The following is a 22,152-nucleotide window of genomic DNA, read 5'->3' as shown; positions in this document are numbered from 1 at the left end:
CCACTGGAGACTGGCAGAGTTAATGAGGTGGGGGAGCAATGATCCTTTTTTCCAATTAAAAAGAGAAAAAGGAGGAGAGAGACCAACCTTTGGAATTTCAACATGTGAGAGCACATCATTTGCAGGAGAGCCATGCTCAATCTCTGTGCCTAGCTGAAGAGAATTTGTGGTTTCGTTTTGGGCCCTTTTGGACTGTTTTTCATGTCAAAATTACATAGTTTCTATAATTTGTCTCTCTTCCAAGATTTACTGAAACAAAGGAAACATTTGAATGAGATTTGAGACAACTTCTTTCTCACCCGTCAGGAAGGTAATCCCCAACCTTCAGATAAATGCAGACATGTGGTTTCCAGTATTCTCACTCCATATGTCTTCACAAACACCAAATAGATCTAACGTAAGAGGACATTTTTTTCCCCCATAGATCAAAAGGTTACAGTGATGGACCTTGCCCAGGATGATCCAGACTTTCATCCATATAATGCCTTCATTTGCACTCCCTATAGAAATACAGACTCCCTGGCACAGAAATCAGGAGACAGGTTGAATGCACCAACCCATTCCAGCACTTTCCACCTCAGCCATATCAGCTGTAGAGTGGAACAAAAGCATAATGTCCAATTTAGGAATTGAGCTTTACAGGTGAACAACTGCAACATTTTGACCGCTGTAACTCTGAAATGAGGAAGACACTTCATGGGGCTCTTTTGTCCTGACTCTCATTCCTAAAGAAAAATGGTGTTTGATGCTTTGTGTCGGCTCTCTTCCTCCGATATTTTGGAGTAAGCACTATAGACTAAACACTATAGCTCTTAAATCTGCTGCTTACTTGTTACCCTGCTTGTGGGTTTGAAATCTGCCTTCATATGCTCGTGTTCATACTGGGTTTGGGGAAACATCAATGAAAGCAGAGGGAGCAGCTCCTGCAAAAGAGCAAAAAGAGCGGGCAGAGAAAACCAGGTTTGCACCACACCTCACCACCAGCCCCAATTAAAGGAAAGTTTAATTTGTGTATATGCATTCACATGAGGAATTTTTGCCAGTAGAGCTGTTTCAGTCACAAACCACACCTCACGGCACTCTGACCCCTGTTTGTACAATAGCTCCAGCCCTTGCCTTACTCCAGAGGCAACAGTTTCTTCTGCCATAAAATGCAATATAGGGTGAAAACTTGAGGCACCAAGCTCAAGCAGCCTTGACGTAACCAAAGCCTCCTTATTTCCTATATGAGCCACTGGGTCTGGCACTGGCATGAACAGGTCAGGCAGGGGAACGGCAACTGGACTGACAGCTGCCAGGTCAGCTCCACCACTTGTTGGTTGGGAGTGCATCTCTCCATGCTTTCGCTTTTCTTGCTACATGGCTGGATAACTTCCCAGAGCAGGGAGACAGGGGAAAAAAAAAGAAAAAAAAAAAAGTGCTTTGCATGGAATTTTCCCATTGGAGAAGGATGTGGATGTGCAATTAATTCTTTCCAAAAAAGCAAACATTGAGCTAGGCAAGATTTTCTTCGAAATCCCACTGACACATCATGCAACTCAGCATGTAATACAGAAAAGTCTGTATGACACACTGTGGTGTTTCTTTCTGCCATAAATGGACAGAAGTTATACATAATGCAAAGCCATAAATGCTGACAGACTTTTGCAAGAATGTTTACATTTATTTTTCATAGCCCTGAGAAATCAATCTCTAAAGACATCCCATAAGGGACTGCATTTGGCCCTGAAATATTGTCCTGAGAGACTATGTTTCTCTCTTCCACCTGACACATTTTACAGAGGGTATCAGCATATGGATTTGCACCTCAGCTGTGTCATGAGCAAAGAACTGCTATTGTTTTAATATGCTACGCTGGGACACTTAAACATTGATATTGTCAGGTACTACTTTACAATTCCCATTAGATTTGTTGTAAAGCACACATTTATGAAATAAAATATTGCTGTATTCATCCAGAAAACTCTATGTTATAACAGTACCGAGCATCTGGTTTTAATCAGAAGTCAGGATTCGAGCTGGAACTCCATCCTTTCCTAAACTCATTGTGTTTAACTTCTGCAACTCATAAGTGAACGGGTTCTACAAAAGTCTCATTGCCCTACTGAAAGCTAAGCTCAACTGGCATACATGTTTGGAGTTAGGTGACGTATCAGGGGCAATTCCACTTTTTGAGGTTTCCTGATGGAGCAACTTGAACAGCGGTAGTAGAGCAGGACAAAGAGACAACACAGAACATCATTGTTAGTAGTTTACACAATGGTGTTAGTGTTGCAAACAGGCGCATTTGAACTCAACTTTCAAATCCAAGCTCTATCTGAAAATGGTTTAATACTTTCTAAGATTCTGTTTAAATGAATTTAACGCTTCCTTTCTCTAAAACCAAAATAGGAATTTTGCTGGTAAAATATAAGCAGGATTGAGCACCAAAATAATTTTTTAGTGTAAATCTATTCTAAATTGTATTGTTCATAAGTGAAGCAAAAATCCATAGGAGCAAAGAAAATAAATCAAAGTAATGCACATAAACAAAGTGGTTGAATTAATGTTGGAGAGACAGTTTTGAACACAACATTTAATAATTTTCAATTGATCACCTTTGCTAGTAAATAAATGGATTTTTATTTCTGGGGGGTTTGTAGGTGTTCTACTACATGTTTAGCATTTGTTCATTCATTTCAATCTTTTTTTGAGACTTTTCTCTGCTCCTACAGCTGAGGCATGCCCTCAGCTAGAAGTTTGATTAAAAATTAGACCCCAAAACCCTCCCCAAGAAAACAAATGGAGTTTCAAAGTATAGGAAGAAAGTTTAATGAATGCAAACACTCTTAAAATCTAAAAACAGTTTGAGAGTTCTACAAAACCGGGGGCTCCAGTGGCTTTCACCAGATACTTAAAGGCAACTTTGACAGTTTCCTTTCAGCTATGGTCCTATACATTCACATGACTCTTCTCTGAAGCTTAGCCAAACCCCTGTGATCTGCAAAGTTCTGCAAGAAAAAACTTTTCAGAAAGTCCTGAAGGGAAAAAAAAACTGAAAGCCTCATACCCTTCAGGACTGGAGCTGTGACTGGAAATCTTGCATACATTTACTCAGCCTCTCAGGTTTTGCAACACTGATTATATATGTTCAGCAAGAGGAAGATGCTACCACAAGCTTACTATCACTTCTCTGTCCAGCAACCAAGAAGAGGAATCATACACTCACTATTATATTTACCTTTTAGAGTTTTAAAGAAAAATGTATCCTACAACTCAGAGTACCAGTAGATGGATGCCACTTTCATCTAACGTCTGAAATACTGAAGCAGTTCACTGCTGTGCCCCTTCCACCTAATAGGATGGAACATGTTAAATTAAGTTACACATTTCTGGGAATATCTAAAGTTCCTGTTTGAGAAAGTGTCAATTGATATTGCTTCTTAGCCATGGTGGTGAAGAAGACAAATGTTCTTCCTACATAAATCTGTGTGTTTCAATGGGGTTAGGTGGTCACTCAGTAAGATAGACAGTATATGGTAAGTAGATATAGTTCAGGGTATGTATATTTGATCTACATTTTCTATTAGCTTGAGTAGGCACGTGTGTAAAGCACAACCCAGTGCGAAGAAAGGTTGCAGAGTGGCTCGATCACTGCCCTGCCCAGAGCTACTGAACCCCACAAAGGTAGCACAGACTGCATTCATCCAGAGGCTGGGGCAATAATGAGACTCTGTACCCTTGGAAAGAGCTTAGTTCCTCTGAACAATACATTCAGCTTTGTGATATTTCTCGGATATATCCATTGTCCATCAGTACAATAACATAATCTGTTCTATTAAATCCTTAAACTAATTCACTATGTGCTAATGTAAAGACAGAAACACACAAACATGCATACAAAAGAACCACAAAACATTGCACCAGAAATGGTAGTTTCACACATGGAAATAATTGAAGGAGAGGTTTATAAAGAAGAGCTTACATGAATTTATGTCATATGAGAGATGATCTAGATTTGTCTTCAAGAAGGTCGTTCTGATGAATCATTGCCTTTAACCACTGTTTCTCCATTCCCTCTCCTTCTTCTAGACCATTTGCAGAATGATTAAACTCCCTATTTCATTCTTATTTTTATGATGAGGAGATTTGAAACCTGCCAGCCATTGTCATTTAAGATGTTTCCTGTCCTTCTGGGCATTTGTTTGGCTTTCGTGTTTTTGAAGAAGCAGACTGTGGGTGCTTGTTATCTATGCACAGCATGCAGGATAAATGTGAATGCTTAGCAGTGTACTAAATATGACCCTTTGATTTTGCAGACAGGAAGGTGAGGGATACTACCTGGGTTACAAAGCCATCTAAACATAAGGCTGAATGACCTGTAATAGAACAATGGATGGTGAAAAAAGGTATCAAAAACCAAACCAGAAGTAAAAATACACATTAAACTGGAAAAAGGTGAAACGTGAAATCTATCCCTTTTCTATAAACACATGTGGAAAGAATAACCCCTAGCCTTTTTATTCTTGGCTTCTCCCCCCCACTCCCCCCCCCCCCGTCTTTACATTCCAAGAGAAGATCTGCCAACTTTTGGCCGTATCCGTTTCTCTTCTGTTGTTTGCCAGTATTAGTGCACTCTAGCACACATTCTTCCCTAAGAATTCAAAACGTGTCATTTGTTAGGTCTAACTGTTTAAAGAACCCAGCCACCCTTCCCTCCTTTGCTCATAGCAAGCTGGGTGGTATACAGCACATTCGCATACCCCAGCTTACACGCTACAGGTTTGGTTGAAATCTTTAATTGAAGAGACTCTTGAACCAGACTTCACACTGCGTGCCTTGTAGATCAGAAGACCTCGCACCGATACATTCAAATGCTTCTAATGCTCCCTTCATCCTAAAATATACACTGAGGCAAACATACCTGTGTTTTGCTGATTGAAGCCTCCTGATATAGAGCTTCAGAACTTCTGTTCTGTAAAGCATTTCTTAGATCTGGATCTGCTTATCATTACACATATAAACAGAGGGTGAATTCACCTCTACACAAAAGGTTTGCACAGTTTAACTGTTTTAGGATTTAAGTTGGAGTCTATGGTGAACAGGCTCTAGACAAAGGGCTGAGTTTTACCAAGATTAGTTAACATCACTCAAAAATAAAATATTGAGTAAGTTAGGGTGTACAGTACCCGCTCTTTGCATATAATAATGTAAGAATGAGGGTTGGATTCAGATCTGGTGTAAAATAAGTCAACACTGACAACTGTGCTAAAACTGCATCTGCTTCAAACAGGTCTTAATATGTCTCTGGAGCAGCAAGAAATGCAAATCTCAATCAGCTTGATTCCAAGTCCAATGATTTTAATGTTAGCTTTGTTTATAAGAATAGCCTTTCTGTGGGAATTTCTTTCAAAGATCAAAAAACACGCCACCCTGAGAGCTATTACAATATAGGTAAGAATTCCTGTGTCCTTCTCTCACTCTTATTCTTTCCCTCTCTTTTTTTCTTCACGTGGGGAGGAAGCTTGCAAGGACCTGCTGAGTTTTTTGCCTGATGCCACTCCATGAGTAGTGGAGTGAGGAACAGAACCAAGTGCTCCTGATTGCTCACTACCACTCTATAATGTAGCAGCATCCTCAGCCACAAAGTTCTGAATTTGCATTTTGAGGGAATGTCATATGGGATGCAGAAGAAGAGTAGGGAACCCCTGGCTGGATGAAGACTTCAGGTTTGGTTTATTATTACCTCCAGCCACAAGGTACATCAGATCCAGATCCAACTGCCTCAGCATCTGGTAGCGTTCAGCTCTGGGGTCATGGTTCACTCGCTATTATGAAAATGGATTCATAGTGTGTTTTGATGTACTCCCTTCCTACACCAGATACACATTATTAGGTATGAAAAGGGAGAAAAGAACTATTATGATTACAACATATAATAAGCAGTAGGGGCTGCCTTGTTATATATCTCAGTCTCCTGGAGGTGGTGTTTAACACATTTCTGGGTTTAGGCAAACATAATTCTCTTAGAGGTCAAAAATCATTGTGTAGTGATTAAGGATACTGACAAAGCCAAGAAATGGACAGTTAATACCATGTTTAGGCTCTCATTTAGGAGATTTTTGCAGAGAAGAGTGTTACTTAAAACTAACTGCTGTTGACCATTGGAGAAATGAGGAAAGATACTATAATCTTATGCAATCCCAGTTTTGGTCTGTTCCCTTGACCTGGATTAACCTTTTTCCTTTTATCTGTATTTTAATTCCAAACACCTCGCTTGAATGCGACTGTATCCAGGTCTCTGCTAAAACCTTTAATGAGCAACACTAAGGTCAGCGGAAATAAGTTTGAACTTTATTATTATTTCATACAAATACTGTAGGGATCCTTGAATCACCCATAAATATTAGTGATTTTGGTCTCCAGTGAGATGTTCAGCATCTGGCTGTATTTAGTTTATTGATTTCTTTCTTAAATGGTTAACTTTCAAGAGACATTTAAAACGTATGTTTTTTCTTCTTAACTTTTACTATTTACAGGCACACACTCTGTACAAAGGCTACATAGAACCGGGCCCAACTTTATTTTGCAAACAAGAAATAAACAGCAAAATAGCCATTAAAATCTTAGTCTAAATATTTCTATTTCTTTCCTGAGTGAAAAAAGAAGAAATTTTTATATAGCACACTTTCACAACTCTTGTATAATGACTAACTACTGTTAATAGACTAATGAAATACCAACTGTGCATTCTCTCCATTTATTTACAGCACACTCAAATGTATTGTTTTGTGCAATCAATATTAACAAAGATCATGTCCATTAAAATGTGCACACTGTTCTGTAGGCTGAATACAGCACATAAAACTTGTTGGTTTTAATCAATAAAACGCCCAGAGCTGCACAAAAATTGCTAGGTCATGAAACTACGAAGATATTAAACTGGGGTTTTTTTTAATAAATCTCTTTTTTATATGGGCATGAGTAGCTAATTCTTTTATAAATTATTAAGTATTCTTTTCATTGTTTGCATCATATTAATACCTAGGGGACTTGTTAACGGACCAGGTCTCCAGCTGCTCTGTTTCCAGTAGCTGCTCACATAAAAGTGAGAAATTCCCTTACATGGTATCTTTGACTTACTTTTAAAACCATTCCAAATTGGTTTGGATAAAGGCCATGGGGGTAAGGCCAATATTGCTACATAGACTGAAAACTGGCTGGCAGACAGGATCCCATAACCCGTAACAAGCATATGGTGAGGGTCAGACTGATGAGGCCAGATTAGGGGTAACATCAACAAGACTATCTGTGAACTGAAGCTCCTGGAAGGCATGTGGTATAAAGCTGGATGCTTGGAAAGGTAACAGTGTCATGCAGCGGTGTGTGTGAGCAAAAACAAGGGTCTAGGACTCAGGTGTTCTTAAAATTAATCTTGGAGACATATCCTAACTTCTTACCTGGAAAAAAGGCAGCTGCCAAACTACAGGGTCTTGATCTATGAAGTGTAGAAATTCCTTCTAGGCTTTGGCTTAGCTTCTGCTTGTATCTAATAGAACAGAAGAGTCAGAACCATCCCCTCCAAAAAGAAAGTAGGCAGGGAGAAGACATTTTGGTTGTAACACCTAGGCTTGAGGAGGAAGACGTGATAGTGGCCAGGGCCCCAATAGAAAAGGGCTTCTGCATCTTTATAGATGATTATTGCAGCAGTTGCCTCAAAAGCCAAGTTCCAAAACTTGAAATTGCAGGATATTGAGGGCCCCTAAGGCTGGTTAGAAGGGACTAAGGCTTTTCACTGGTCTGAATCTAGTCCATCTCAGTACTGAGGAGTGCCTGAAAGTTAATCCCATGATGAATGGTCTTCACAAAGTTGGCTGTTCCTGGTCCACATCAAAACTGGCATTAAACAGCAGTCTCAATAAAAGATCAGAGGAGCATGAGCCAACTTAGGCTATCACCCTTGCAGATTGTGTTTGGGGTGCATTCCTGGGGCTCTGGGGGAGGCTTCTAATGCCACTAACATCTTTCCTTTTCACATGCACAGAGATAAAGATGGCAAGTTATCAGGGAGCGAAGCAATAACACCAAGTGTGTCCTGAAGACTAACTGAACAGCATAGGCATCACCCTGAAATAACATGAGATAAAATGACTACCAATAAGACAAAAACAGAATATATATTAACAAGGCAGAGGCTTCCCCAATCCTATTCCAAATAATTTTTTACTTCTTTCCTAGAATTTTTTTTAGAAATATTTTCATCCTGAAAGAGATTACAAGGATGGAAAATTTTTGCCTGAACAGATAAACTTCTGCAAAGCTGCAAGTGGCTGCAAAAGGGACTTAAAATGTGATGTGTCATGCATGTCTATGACTAGGAACCATTGAATTGCCTATGTTCATTGTGAATGAGCATGAATCATTCCTCACTTGCTTACGATGAAAGCATGGCTTTAGAGAATTGAAATGTAAATTTCAGTAAAGTCAGGATTTACTAAACTAAACAAACTCATTTTCTCCCTTGCTTTTTAGAATTGCCCAATAGTTTTCTCACTTTGGACTTGTCAAGATTTTTCCCCTTGTGTTTCTGAATTCCTCTTTCACAGCTTAATATAACACATGTTAATTTCATTTTTAAAAGTCAGAGTATACCAGTAGGATTTGAGGTCAATACTAAGTTAGCTACATACCCAGAAAATCTAATAATTTTTAAAGTTTCGGGGGGTAAGTTTTTATTTATAATTTTAGTAACACGTTCCCATAAACCAGTAGAAGCCATGTACTCCTTTTTGTGCACATTTAAATGGTTCTGTTATGAATGTTGTTACTTGTTTGTCTAGAAATATTATCCCTGGCTTCACAATATGTTTTCAAACCGGTCTCCAAGATGTTATTCTCAGGCTTTACATGCAGATCAGCTGAAGTCAAATGGTTGAATCCTGGAGGATCCTCAGTTTTTTGGCTAAACTTTTTTCACGTATGCAAAAACTTACCATAGTCAAGTTGGGATCTATCTGTAAGATGCAGAAGATAATCCTCATTAGTATAGACTCTCTGAGCGGTGAAAGAAAAACTATGATATCTGCACATGCTGCACCAACACATTACACGCTGCGGCTGTATGAAACCAATGGAACTATCAACAAACATGACATGGGTTAACTGAAACCATAATTTTGCATTCTCTTCTTTTAAAACAAGAGGGACACCAGGGATCTTTTTTTTATTTTATTTTATAAATCAATAGCTTTATAAACATACAAATAAATCAAATATATTATATTTGTGTTGAAATATCATCTCAAGGTTTTACACTAAAGATTATTTTGAGTTTAGAGCTGAGTTTAGGAAACACTTAAAACTCAAAACACCCTAATTACAAAAATACATCAGCTCAATTTTCCTATCTTATTCTGTAAAGAACACTATCAAATTTAAAATTAGATCCTTAGACTGAAGGAAAGCAAAGTAAACAAAACACAGGGTAGAATATGAAACTAATTTGTAAGGAGTCTAAAACACCTTTATTTAGACAAGATTCAAAGTTACAAATCTTTATTTCCTTTGAGCAGGGAAACTTCCAGCTAAATGTTGAGTGTCATTCAACACAACACTTTGATTTTAAGCACACAAACATATTTCACCAGAGATAATCAAATTTCAGGGATCAAAGTCATTTTACTCTCTAGCTCTCATGGAAATAAAATGCTTTACTGAATCAGGGCCTTTATAGCTGGACGCTCTAAAATACACAAGATCAATGATGAACTGTGAAAGACCAGGGAATCCAAACTAGGTGCTTTCAACAATGTTAATGAAATTAAACTGTATTGAACTTAAAATAAAATCTACCAAATAGTAATGGTTCAACCCACTGGTTGCCCTCTCCTGAACACAGTTTAGTATGCCAACTGCCCTCAACCACTTCTTTTTCCACAGAAGCACCCTTGTTGCCATTCACACAAGAGAATGCGCCTTTGTTGCTACTGGTTCCAACTAACCTCTGGAAATGCTTATTTTACAAGTTTATTCTGAATTCAGAACTGATGTGATTAGAAAACAGACTCAGCAATTCAAAACCACTAGCAGAAATCACTTTAGAAGATAAACAAATAAGCGACAACTCTCTACACAACAGAGCATCATATTTATTGTAATTCGGACACCTTGGGCTCAATGTTCTTGCTGTTTACACCAACATAAATCAGAACTGACTCCACAAAGTTTATCAAGTGTGTAACTGTTTTGGACAAAAGGTAAGAGCCTTCCAATACTCTTTGCTATCATTGGCCTACAGTCCTGGTAACCAAATGACAACAACCCATACCTTCCTGGCAGGATTCTAAAAGACTGAAAAGCAGGATGGTAAGCACACAAATTAGTAACATTTGCCACTATTGTCCAGCTAATGAATTATAAGGAACACTAGTGTTGGGCACTGTAGCAGAGTTTAGAGAATGTGTCTGGTAGTTATAATAGTAGGCTTCAAAGACAGAGGACTGAGAGATCCCCTACAATTAAACCTTTATTAGTAATATAGCTGATTTCCAGATATCTTCCAAAACCTTCTAAAAACAGCCCCAGGGAGTCAAGAACAGTGGTGAAAACCACTTGAGATGATAAACAACTAAGCTACAACTCTGTATACAACAGAGCTTTATAAGTGAGTTAGTTCTTAGTAAATAACTGGAAGGGAACTGTAGCTGTTAGAAAGCCAGTTACAAGAAAAATTGGTGTTATTTTCCAATTGATCCCATGGATTTTATCAGGCAGCACAAATCAGTTACGTAGAAGTCAGTCCAAACTGAGGTGGCTTTTTGTTTGTCCCATTTCTCCTGTTCTTTTGGAGCAGCAACTGGCTGGACTTATTTCCCCACGCTAAGTCCTATATAATGGACCAGATTTTGCTGCCAGCCATGCTTCTGTGAAGCAAGAACAGCTCCAGCACATGCTTCCTCGCAGGGCTGAAAGCAGACTCTGGCCCACGGCCTCAGTCCAGAAACAATCCTGTAATGCTCTGAAGGACCAGTGTAGACTGGAAAATTTAATGAAGAATCACCTTTCCCTTAAATGTTACCTCTCACTTAATAGACATGACCATCATTAATACCATATGCTTACAAACAATCCCCCAGCCCACCAAACCTGAGAAATGCAAGACCGCGTTTGATGCTCACTCACAGAAGCAGATACAAGAATATCTCTGGTGAAGTCCAAGAAGTTACACTGGCCTGACAGCAGTTCTGGGGAGAGGCTTAAGTGTCCATGAACAATATTTTAATAAAAAGATTGGGTTTCAACTCATTTTCCTGCATCATCTTCCATTCCAGTTTCTCTGCAGTTGTGCTTGTGGCCCATTTTCTAGGCAGTTTTCTGGACGCTGTGTGTGTATGGGTAAAGACCGCTATGTGCAATAAACTCCATTAGAAAATACTTTTCTGACAAATCACCCACTAGTCTGTTTTCCCCTCAGTGTCCTTTTAGCAGGCGGTTAGTGAAGTTAACAGCAGTGACCCTTAAAGTGATGCTTACAGAGTACTCATTGCTAATACATTGCTCACAGTAATTCTTCCAAGCAGACACGACAGTGAAGGAGTGGCAAGGACGTCTCTGTTCTGTTTTGATCTGTGGTTTTTTCTAAAGAAGATTTTAGTGAAAAAATGATGGTGCTTCAGTGTTTCATGAGTTCCCATTCTCTACTGACTTCATCCTTCCTCCTTTTCTCACTCAAACCCAGGCTGCTTCTAGTCTGGCTGCATAAGCAGGCTGGCTGGGGCAGGCTCGCAGGGGTCCCTTTCCAGCAGGGGCTCGGGGTGGATGCTCCAGGGAGCCTGGGGAGGGCCCTTCGCTGCTCCCATGGGCTGGCGCGATTTCTCACCAACAGGAACCTCTTGTCGACAGCCTTGTTCTTTCTCCTCTTCTGCCAAAGTCTCTGCTGCTTTGTCATATGTTATAGGCTGTTCTTCCACTGGAGAAAATGGATATGTATTACTGAAAGCCATTTGAGAAGCTTCACAATAACTAAGCTAAAAGAAAGCTAATGGCAACTTTGAGAGAAGAAAGCTATGAAAGGAAGCACAGAATTGAGTTCAGAAAATTACAAAACCAATTCATGACAAAAGAACAAAAAAGGAGGCAAAGTCAAGAACTTGCTTCAGATTTTAAGAAATGACTTGTCCTAGGCAAATGCCATGGTTTTCTGTTTTAATATACAAGAACAGGAAAATGCATGCCCGTGACAGGAAGACCGCCTGCCTGGCAAAATTAAAGCCCCTGCTCCAAAGTCAAAAGAATTATTCACTGGCATGGTATAAGAACTTTCTTTAACATGTGAGAAAAGACATCAGATTATTTACCAGTTTTGTTGTCTAAAACGGTTAAACAGCTTTTGCTGAAATTTTCAGCTAGGAAAAAATGACACCTGTCATGAGAAATTTGTGTTCCGATAGCTGCATCTGATAAAACTATAAATGAAAACAGAGCCTCCTAATGGGAAACATCAGGCTTCCTTCACTGGACGATACAGTTCTACACATGTTCACAATATTAGTCCAACCAAGGAAATGTGAGGCATATTTTCTACTGATGAATAAAGTGACTTCCCAACATACGGCTAAGGATAGGATGGGTAATTTTGAAAATCTTGCAAGATGCCTGCCCATTCGAGTATCCTCAAACATTTGTCTTTGCATATTTCTAAATGACTGATGCAAACTGGGTTCTATAGTAACTTCTGTAGTTAGGAGGTATATATGGTAAATAAGACAAATGGTTAAAGATATCAATCTTTCTCCATCATCATTGCTCCATCACCATCTGAGCAATCAGGAGATTCAGTTGCCACTTATAAGGCAGCATTTCCTAAAACTCACAGTGGTCCAGCTGGTAACTTGTGGGCCATGGAAGCCCATTGCGTGCTTCTGTGCTGCCTGCTGCCTTTGCACCAGGGATGGGAGGCACATCTCCTTCATTCATCTCATCTTTGTTTAAGCACCAATCACTCCCCAAGCAGCCAAACACCTTGCTTAACACAAAAGGCAGAACTGCAGTTGCTGCCACAGGGCAAAAGGTTTCTGGGGAGACCTGTACTCCTCACACCATGACAGTTATCCTGCCTGAAAGAATAAGGACTGTCAAAGTATATCTGCCCATGGATATACATCTCCCATCAGTATGATGGGTATAACTCACTTGCTATGAAGCAAACCTGTGAAGTTCTATATAAATGCAAAAATATGATATTATTACTACCACGAGAAGCATCTGGCTTATGAGTGTGAAAGCACTGTTGTAGTGTAATTTCTCATGAATAACCTGCAAAGTGAAGGACTGAATGGTCTCTTCACAGCAATACAAACATGGCTTCTGCTATGCACAGCAGCTATAAACAGGCCAGAAATATAATTTTGATTTCTCTGTCTCCTCTATCAGCTGCTGCTCCTGCTGGTAGAAAGGTGAGGAGAGATCTAATAAGGAAGGAAATCCTACTCACCATATTCTGAAGGACAGGCAGGATGAGGATCTGTTGTCTCACACTCAATTAGATCAACCGCTTTAGTCTCCAGAGAACTGTTACACTCCTTAACAACCGCAAACTGCAAATACATACAACATGCACAAAATATACAGAGCCGAAATTAATATAAAATGAACCGGTTTTCTGAAACCCAAGAGGCAAACTAGAAGGGCCACACACTCCAACCACAGTAGGAGGAAAAAGGTCATCCTGGCTTCTGGGATGACCCTTCCCCTGCAGATGATTAAACATTTAAGTTGATGACAACCCCAGTCTTTCTCTGGAAAGTGTGCAGTCCCAGCCTAGTAAAGAACGACCCATTCTCTTGCCTTGCAAATCAACCTTTCCAGATGCGAGAACAAAAGTACATGAAAATCAATACTCTCCATAGTACTGAGGGCCACTTTTAAAGTATTAGAGAGACCCACAACCAGACAGCAGGAGACTGTCAGACACAGGGAAGGAAGCGAGCCTCCCTCTCTGGCTCTCGGCACCACCTGGGGTGTGCAATTCCATTGTCCCATGGTCACAGTGGAAGTGACACCTCGGAAGCAGAAGACGGGACCCTCTGGGGGAACATGCTGAAAAGACCAGGGGGAAAACAGAAAAAACAGGGGTAGAGGAAAGCAATGTGAAGCACTGTGCTGAAATAGTATAGAGGGAAAGAGGGAAACCCAGTAAAAGGTGGGTGTTTAAAGAGCAGAGACGGGGAAGAAGAGAAAATGTCTCTAAACAAGATGTTCCAACAGAAGGACTGACAGATTCAGTGGTCCAGGTGGATAATTGGTGGATTTATATGGATAGATCATAGATGTAGCAGGTGTGACTATTTAGGCATCAGTTCATTTACATAAAATCTGTAGGCTTACAGCTGCTAACCCACATGTGACAGATCCCTGGAGGAGATTCAGCTACAGAGTTCTATAAAATATCTTTGACTGTGCAAAGCAGAACACTTGCTGGATGAAAAGTCTCAGAATAGCATCAAAATCCAGACATGTGCAGAAGTTTACTAAGGCTTACATATCCCTAGGACAAACCTAGCCTGGCTTATGCAACTCTAATATGAATGTGAAAAAGTTCCCAGGCATACCCTCAGCTAAATGTAGCCTCACCTGGCAGAATAGAAGTAAAGGGAAGAGTGAATGGCACTTGGACAATTTATAGGTATAGTTTCAGTACCACGATACCTAGCATTTGATATGTGTGATAGCATAAAAGCTTGTTATCCTCTACATTAACCTAGATGGGCAAGAACAAGAAAGTCTTTGCACTGCCTCTCCCCAGCCTCACAAATGAGCAGTAGCACTGTGGGCTGCAAAAGGAGTGAATTTCATGAGCTCTTTACAGTTACTGCATACACATCACTCAGTCCCCATAAGAAGTCCTTCATTAGGATTATTAATGCTGTGTAAATCAATAGCGCCCAAAAACCTACTCCATTACCTTAAGAGTTGAGGAGCCATAGAGTTTTCTGTCCCCGATATAGTATAATGTCTTTTTTTACATAAAGCTCCCCAATAATCCAGTTCAAGTGAACAGTAGAAATGGACAACTTCCTGCGGCTTTTTGGCAACTCTACAGTTTCTAACCTGAGTGCATGCATGCATAAAACCGCAGTGAACTTAACACTCAATGGCTGCATCAGCACAGAGAAAATCACATGCATGAAACCACAGGAATCTATTACACTGTAAGCAGCAATAATTAGCAAAGGGTCAGTGATTTCCTCTTCCAGCCTGCAACAAGCCATTTGCAATAAATTACTTTATTAATGCATTTGATGTCTCCCAGTGTAAGAACGCATGGTGAAATTTAACATGAGTATGTAATAGATGAGTAGGTTGGATTTGTTTTTGTTGATTCAGTCCATTGCTTAGCTGTCTAATTACTCCTATATTTAGCAAAAATGTCATTGGCCACTAGCATTAACTATAGGGACAACAGCAGCTGGGGACAGAGCTGATGAGCTGCAGGCCTCCTAGAGCGCTGCTCCCAGGCAACGAGCTGTTCTCAGTCCTAACAAATGTTTCTGATTTTCCCAGCCTCAGATATTTTGCAAGCTGTGGTTTTTGTCTCTGCTGTGAACAAATGATGACATTGCCACAATTCAGCACATTTGCTGTCCAGTACCTGGAGGAACAAAGTGCTGGTAATAAAAGGTCCACAAGAGTATGCAGCTGACCAGGTAAGGAACAATATGTTGTAAGCAGGGTCAAGTCAATTCAGTACTCCCAACATATGTTTGATGATAGTGTGTTTCAGTGGCTACCCACTCACAAATCCTGCCAGACACTCAATCTAAACCATTTGCGAGGCCTTCTTTGGGTTGATTAAAAATCCTTGAATTTGCACTACAAATATTCCATGATATTCAACCCCTCAAACAGACTCCCAAATAGAACAAACTCATCTCTTTCTGGACTCTAAGATTTGGAGCAGAGTCAAACTTCAGGCCATTTAAAGTCAAATTCTTTTTTGACCATGACTACTACGTACACAGTTCTTGTACCTTTCCAGCTATAGTTGGGTGTGGAAGGCTTTAAAACCTTGCAGTAATACCTATACTAGAAGAACATACGTGTGCAGTTACCCCATAAAAAGCTATGTGCTTCACTAGAGCTTGTCGCCAATCCCATACAAGTGTAAACTCTTCCAGTAGTCTTTTCCACTGTGCGCTGCTTAGCTAATGTGATGCTACTGGGACGAGTATGGTGATACCTGCACTGCAGCAGCTTATTCAGAGCTGAATGATATGTGTGTGCAGACAAGCTCTCAGGGTAAGTCATGCCATTCTGAGAAAGGAGTCTCCGACTGGGCACAGAAGTAGCCACGGATGCCAATCATGTCACTTTTGCCAACTTCAAGTTTCAACTGCTACCACCCAGCAGTGTAATGTCATTTTAATGCCAGTGAGAATCAGGTCCTTAGATCAGACCTTATGGGGCCAAATTCTCTGATGCAACTTCAAAAACGACAACAGAAGCAGGCCAGTACAACCAGATCACGATGGCATTTCTACCTACACCACTGCAAAATCTGTATTTTATATTCAGTCCCAAACTACCCAATAATATCCTGGTTGTTTTTCTTTACAAAGCAGCAGCCTCTAATACAAAGACATTTAATTTCATCAACCCCCAAAATAAAGTTCAACATCTCATGTAGCACACACAGTTCTTGGCTTCCAAGAAGCCTTTTTTACGGAGGGCATACTTTCCTGTGAAAATAACTCTGTGATATGCCATGTCATCACATTGCCATTTCCTTAATTTAGAACACAGTTCCCCAACTGTTGTGTTCAAAGCTAACAATAACACTGGCTAATGGTTGCAATACATCCAGGCAGCTGTGAACTTTGAGGGATAACAATGAGGTAAGATGAACTAGGGTTCACAGCAAAGCACTTGATGACTCTAGCAGTTATTTAATATATTTAAGATGTGAATTATTTGATGGATAATCTCAAGTGGATCCCTAACACTCTTTGATCCTTCCTGCTTCCCTCTCCACTCCACATTAATATAGTTACCCGAGACTTGTTGCTAGTAGGTGTCACGTTCTCATTGTCAGCACGGCTGCTGGCATCTCTTATCGCTTCTGCATAGAGATTCTTCTTATACAAGTTTTGACTTCTGCAACAGAACAAAAGCTGAAACAAATTATTTTGCTTTGGGAGGAACACACGCTGCTTCCTTTCACACATTATTCTATAGGTATTTATAGAAGGGACATATATTTTGTTTTCTTTCATTGGTTTGAAAGGTGTATTACTGTCAATTACCACCCAGTGGTTAAAACAAACAGCTTGTCCGAAACAGAAGTCAGTAAGAAGTGAACAAATGTTTGTTCTAATGTGCCATCTGTAAAGGGTCATTCATTAGAAAAAACAATAGGCCTCATAATTTTAACTACCCCCTTCCATTTTCTTATATTATTCTATTTATAACACATTCCTTTTATAAAGATTTCGGTTTCAGCCAATACAATGAAGAGTGTTTGTGGGTGAAGCTCAGAAGTAAAAATCTGACTGTATTTTTGTACACCATTGATAGTTACAATTATGAAAGTTGCTTCTGCATTCATCTGCATCACTTATGAAAAACAACAATTTCAGAAATTACTATGAAATAAACAAACTGGAAGCCTCAAAAACTTGGGACTAAGACATTTCCAGGAAAAAGCATGACCAACAGAATTAGCTCAAGGGGAAAAAAAGCCAAGAGTACAACCTTGGAGTTGGAAAAGGATATGAATAATCAGCTCTAAGTGGCTAGTTCCATAAATTAAAAAATAGTTATTTTTGGAGTTAAACAGCACCACTTATAAGGCAGTATTAAAAGCTCATATAGGCCCCAACATAGAAAACACGGTCATAAGAAAAAGAGCTCATTTTCACTGCTTGAGATTCAAATCAGTACATCTTTACTGATTTTACATACATGTTTTTTCTCCTCCTAGACATCAGCTAACAAAATGAATGTTACACTCTTCAAATTCCGGAAGTCTCAAGTTATAACATCCTTTTACTTGATCTATTTTAAATGAAATTTAACAGCATGTACCAAAGAAAATAGGAATTTTCCTTTTATTTCTACGTCACATTCATATACTAACTGGGAAAGTGCATCTGCCATAATTATCATATGTTGCTCCCTTCATGAAAATACAATGTAAATAAAACTTTGCTTTTTGCTAGAAAGGAGAAAGACCTGTCTCCACCATGGATTTTCTCCCCAGATTCTCTATAACATGTTCCTGTATATTCAAACATTAAAAAAAAAAAAAAAAGTAAGTGTCTCCAGTAGAGAATAAGACTGGGACTGCTAATACAAAATCAAATAGGTGTCAGATCTGAGGGTATATCCACAGAGCAGAATGCTGAAAAATAAGGTAAATTAGTCCATTTTGACTTTTCCTGACACTGTGGCAAGGCTGCTGTTCATGTTTTGTCACCTGGACGTGCTCGTTCTGCATTGCAGCTCACAGTGCTGACAAAACTTGAGCCCATTACTCAGGAGTTATAAAATCCATTGCACAGAGCTCACACCCAGGCACGGTCCTCAGCGGGATGCCCCGCTCAAGGGGATCACTAATTCGACATCTTACTTTACAGCATGCAGAGTAACAGATGCCAGGTGGACTTGGTAGGCACGGGAGTCTCCAAGTGCAACTGAGCCCAAGCAGGCGAGGCAGTGACATCTAGTTGATGGAGCATGGGCAAGAGGCCAAGAATTTCTCAGTCCTAATCCCAGTCCTACTGTTGATTTTTGCACAGCCTTGGCCAACTGAGGTGGAGGGATTGTGGGTGTTAAATCTGTGACTCAGATATTTTTTTTTTGTTGGAAAAGAGCTGTTTCCTTGCTTCCCAAGGAAGATAGGAAGCTTGGCACACTATACGGGCAGACTACATAAACCTAACATTAAGAATAACACAATGCTCTTCAGCAGACTACAGTCATTGAACAAACCAACACAATACTTTGGTATTCTTGGCCTCCAGTTCACACATTTTTCAGGTGTAGATCTCCAACTTCATTTCCTCCAATTAAAAGGAGATAGGTGTCTCTATTTTACAAGGGAAGGAACAGGACTATTACAGACTTAATTGGTACATTTCAAAATACAGTAATTTATGTGAAAAAGCAATGATGCAATTTCAACCGAAACATTGGTTTCCAGACTCCAGTTAAATAGGGATTTTAGGTCAGTGGTTTCATTTTGATCTAGTTAGGCTAGTAACAGCTGCAGTACAAATTCAGTCAAGTATGTAATTGAAAACTTGTTGTCGAGGTAAATAGTTATATCGATCAAAAGCATGTGGCAAGAAAGAAAGGTAAATCAGGGAGAAATGACGAAAGAGAGAGGAAGGGGAGAGAATTAATATCTTCATACCTTAAAACCAGCTATATTCTGGCTACTTTTAATGACAGTTTATATGACATATATGGGAAATATAAGAATCTCACAATTTGTCTATTCTGTATGTATCATTCCACTGACTAGCTTCTGAATCCCAGGTCATGAGAACAAACCAGGCTGCACTTAGCTTTAATTCTGGATCTCTACCATTAGTTAATAGAAAATAATAAACGTGGCAGCTTCTCTACTTTTATGAGCTAAATATGCTAGGAACCATTAAATAAGAATGGAAAATATTAGCTTCCATAGTTAAATTCTTTTGTGGTTTAACTTTTTATGCCTAGGAGAGTCTAATTTTAAAATTAACCTAAACCACAAACAAAACGCCTGCACACGGAGGGCAGGTCGGCATCCAGCAGGAGGCCCTTGATTTGGCTACTGTCTGGCTTCTTGTTTGTTTACTTTTAGATATAAATATGCATTTAAACAAGAGCCTCTGAGAACAGTTATCTGCCAAGGTCATGGCCAAAAGACTCTAACTTATTAAATGCTGAATACTTTCCAGTCCAAGGGACATCGATGACATTTAATTTCACATCAGCCTGGGTTCTTAAATAGTGACTGTAGGGATCCTTTCTGCCATGAGAATCCCAAACCTGCACAATTCATTACAGCCATGGAAAATGCCAGGGAGTATTTTTACAACAGATGTGCTTTAGGTTCACATCCCTGGTTTTACTCTTTCTATTGCCAGGAAAACTGCCTTTATGTTCATTGCTGGAGGCATCACTGTGGAAGTTTGCTATTGCAAGGCTGCTTTTCTCAATGGTGAGGAAACTTTCAGGTGCCACCCTACACTGAAAGGGAAGCAAAACCAAACTAATGGGATAGCTAGCAGAGAGGAGCCACACCCTACCATGACAGTTTCAGACATCCAGAGCTCTTAAGGGAAACCAAGGAAGAAGTAAATAGCATGCTCCTGAACTCTCCCATCAACAAAAATTATGGCTCCTCTTCAAACCTAATAAAGTCTATTCTTCTTCCCCCCAGACACGTGTCACTCACTAACACCAGTGCAAGTACTGCAGGCACGGACATGCCAGAACTTTCTGAATTATTCATAGATCCAATTACTGAAAAGCAAAGAGTAGCAAGGATGATACGACGATTCCCACCAGCTGAGGAACAGCTCACGTTCTTCTCCATGAGCCCTCTGTGAAAGTCAGAGCACCTCAGGCCCTGTGCCACACGTTCACAGCGCGTGTTTGGAAGCACTACCTGTGGCAGTAGGCGGCCAGGGACCCCAGCAGGAGCAGGAGGACCAGCACTGCTATGCACACTGCAATGGTGATGTTCCGCATCTTCACCCGCTCTGCGTGCTGCTGCTCCCACCACTCCAGATCGCTGAACTGGCACCGCTCCCCGACGTAGCCCGTCACACAGCTGCCAAAAGGAAGTGAGCATACTTTGTAACTGGCAGCAGAGGAAAAACCCCAGATCATCACTTCAGTCACCTTGTTTATGTATTTACCATTGGCAACCACTACGGAAATATCTGGTTGAATTTAGCGGTGGTAAAGACAAAATTACTTTAAAGGAATGGCTGTCAAAACCTGTAGAATTCAATATTAAAAGACTTTTTTTTACTATAAAGCTATAGAATTATACAGCAAGATTATAATTTCAGATTCTAATGGGTAAAGAATAGAAAAAATCATTTTCTCTAAAATCCTGCTGCGTGATTAGTGTTTTCCTAAGATTTTCCATTTAAATGTTTCCAGCAGCAAGCTTCCCTTCCTTTGAAATAGGCAATATAGGACTTACTCATATTTTCAGAGTGATTTGGTTAAGGGAATCAAATTTTAGTCTGAATCCTTACTTTAAAATAAAAGACAAATGAAAGTGTTAAAAAAACCTCTTATGGGTTAAAAATATCTTCATAATTTAGTTTTTATACAAGCTTCTTCTGTAGGCAGTTTTTGTTTATTTGTTTGTTTTTACCACTGTAAAACCCAACATGGAAATATCTTATCAGTGCATGAAACCCTCAAATCAAAATTACTAGAAAGCGAGAAACACATCAAAAAGAATCTCAGCCTAGTTCTACTGTCCAAGGTGAGAGACATTAAAAAGGAAATAATAAACATAAAAAATGAAAAGTGTACTCAATTCATAATAATCTCTCAGCAACATAGGCTCAAATCCTTCTCACAATTCTCATCGGTCTAGTTTTACTCAAGTCAAAAGAGCTAGTCAAATGAGCAAAAGAAGCAGGATTTGACCTGTAGCAGCTTTTACCTAATGTCCTGAAAACGTTATATCAGCATTCATTATTAAATCAGGCACAAGCACTCTCATTCTGTCACAAATTAAAATGCATATATGTTGGAAGGCAGAAAAATGTTAAATTTTTAATGTAAAATCACAATAAATTCCAAACAAGCTAGAAGATCTACTTTCTAGTGTAAGAGCCTTTATTAATAAAAATACAAATTGCATTTGGTATGTGATTTTTTCTAGATATTTTTGCTAGATAACATTTTTCCATTATGTCGTTTTGGTGTTTAATATATTACAGCCTACATGAATGAATGCTGCCATCTAGTGAGAATTCAGAAATGTGAGAATTCAGCAAGATCCCACACAGCTAAGTACGGTTGCTCCTTAATTTTTTAAACGGCTTCCACTTCCAGCACTGAGGAATATGTACATTTGGATTCTTATTATGCACTAACACCTAACAAATAAAAGAAAAAAAATATGTGATCCAATTTGAAAGTTCTGCAGCTGTAGAC

At 39.5% G+C, this 22,152-nt stretch overlaps 1 protein-coding gene across 1 annotated transcript in view; it reads right to left on the bottom strand.

Moving 5' to 3' along the window:
* Positions 1 to 9,214: 9,214 nt before the first annotated feature.
* Positions 9,215 to 22,152, bottom strand: part of EGF (epidermal growth factor) — a 64,035-nt gene continuing 51,097 nt past the window's right edge. Inside the window, exons 22-25 of the mRNA XM_075150605.1 lie at positions 20,636 to 20,800; positions 17,028 to 17,130; positions 13,472 to 13,574; positions 9,215 to 11,947 (exon numbers count right to left, since the gene is read on the bottom strand). Coding sequence (XP_075006706.1) covers positions 11,724 to 11,947; positions 13,472 to 13,574; positions 17,028 to 17,130; positions 20,636 to 20,800 — 595 coding nt within the window. The 3' untranslated portion in view covers positions 9,215 to 11,723. The remainder of the gene's footprint in view (positions 11,948 to 13,471; positions 13,575 to 17,027; positions 17,131 to 20,635; positions 20,801 to 22,152) is intronic.

The sequence above is a fragment of the Calonectris borealis genome, chromosome 4 (assembly GCF_964195595.1).
Source record: "Calonectris borealis chromosome 4, bCalBor7.hap1.2, whole genome shotgun sequence".
NCBI classification, from domain to species: Eukaryota; Metazoa; Chordata; class Aves; order Procellariiformes; family Procellariidae; genus Calonectris; species Calonectris borealis.
Note: the sequence above shows the minus strand (reverse complement) of the source record. Positions and strands in the feature narration are given on the sequence as shown.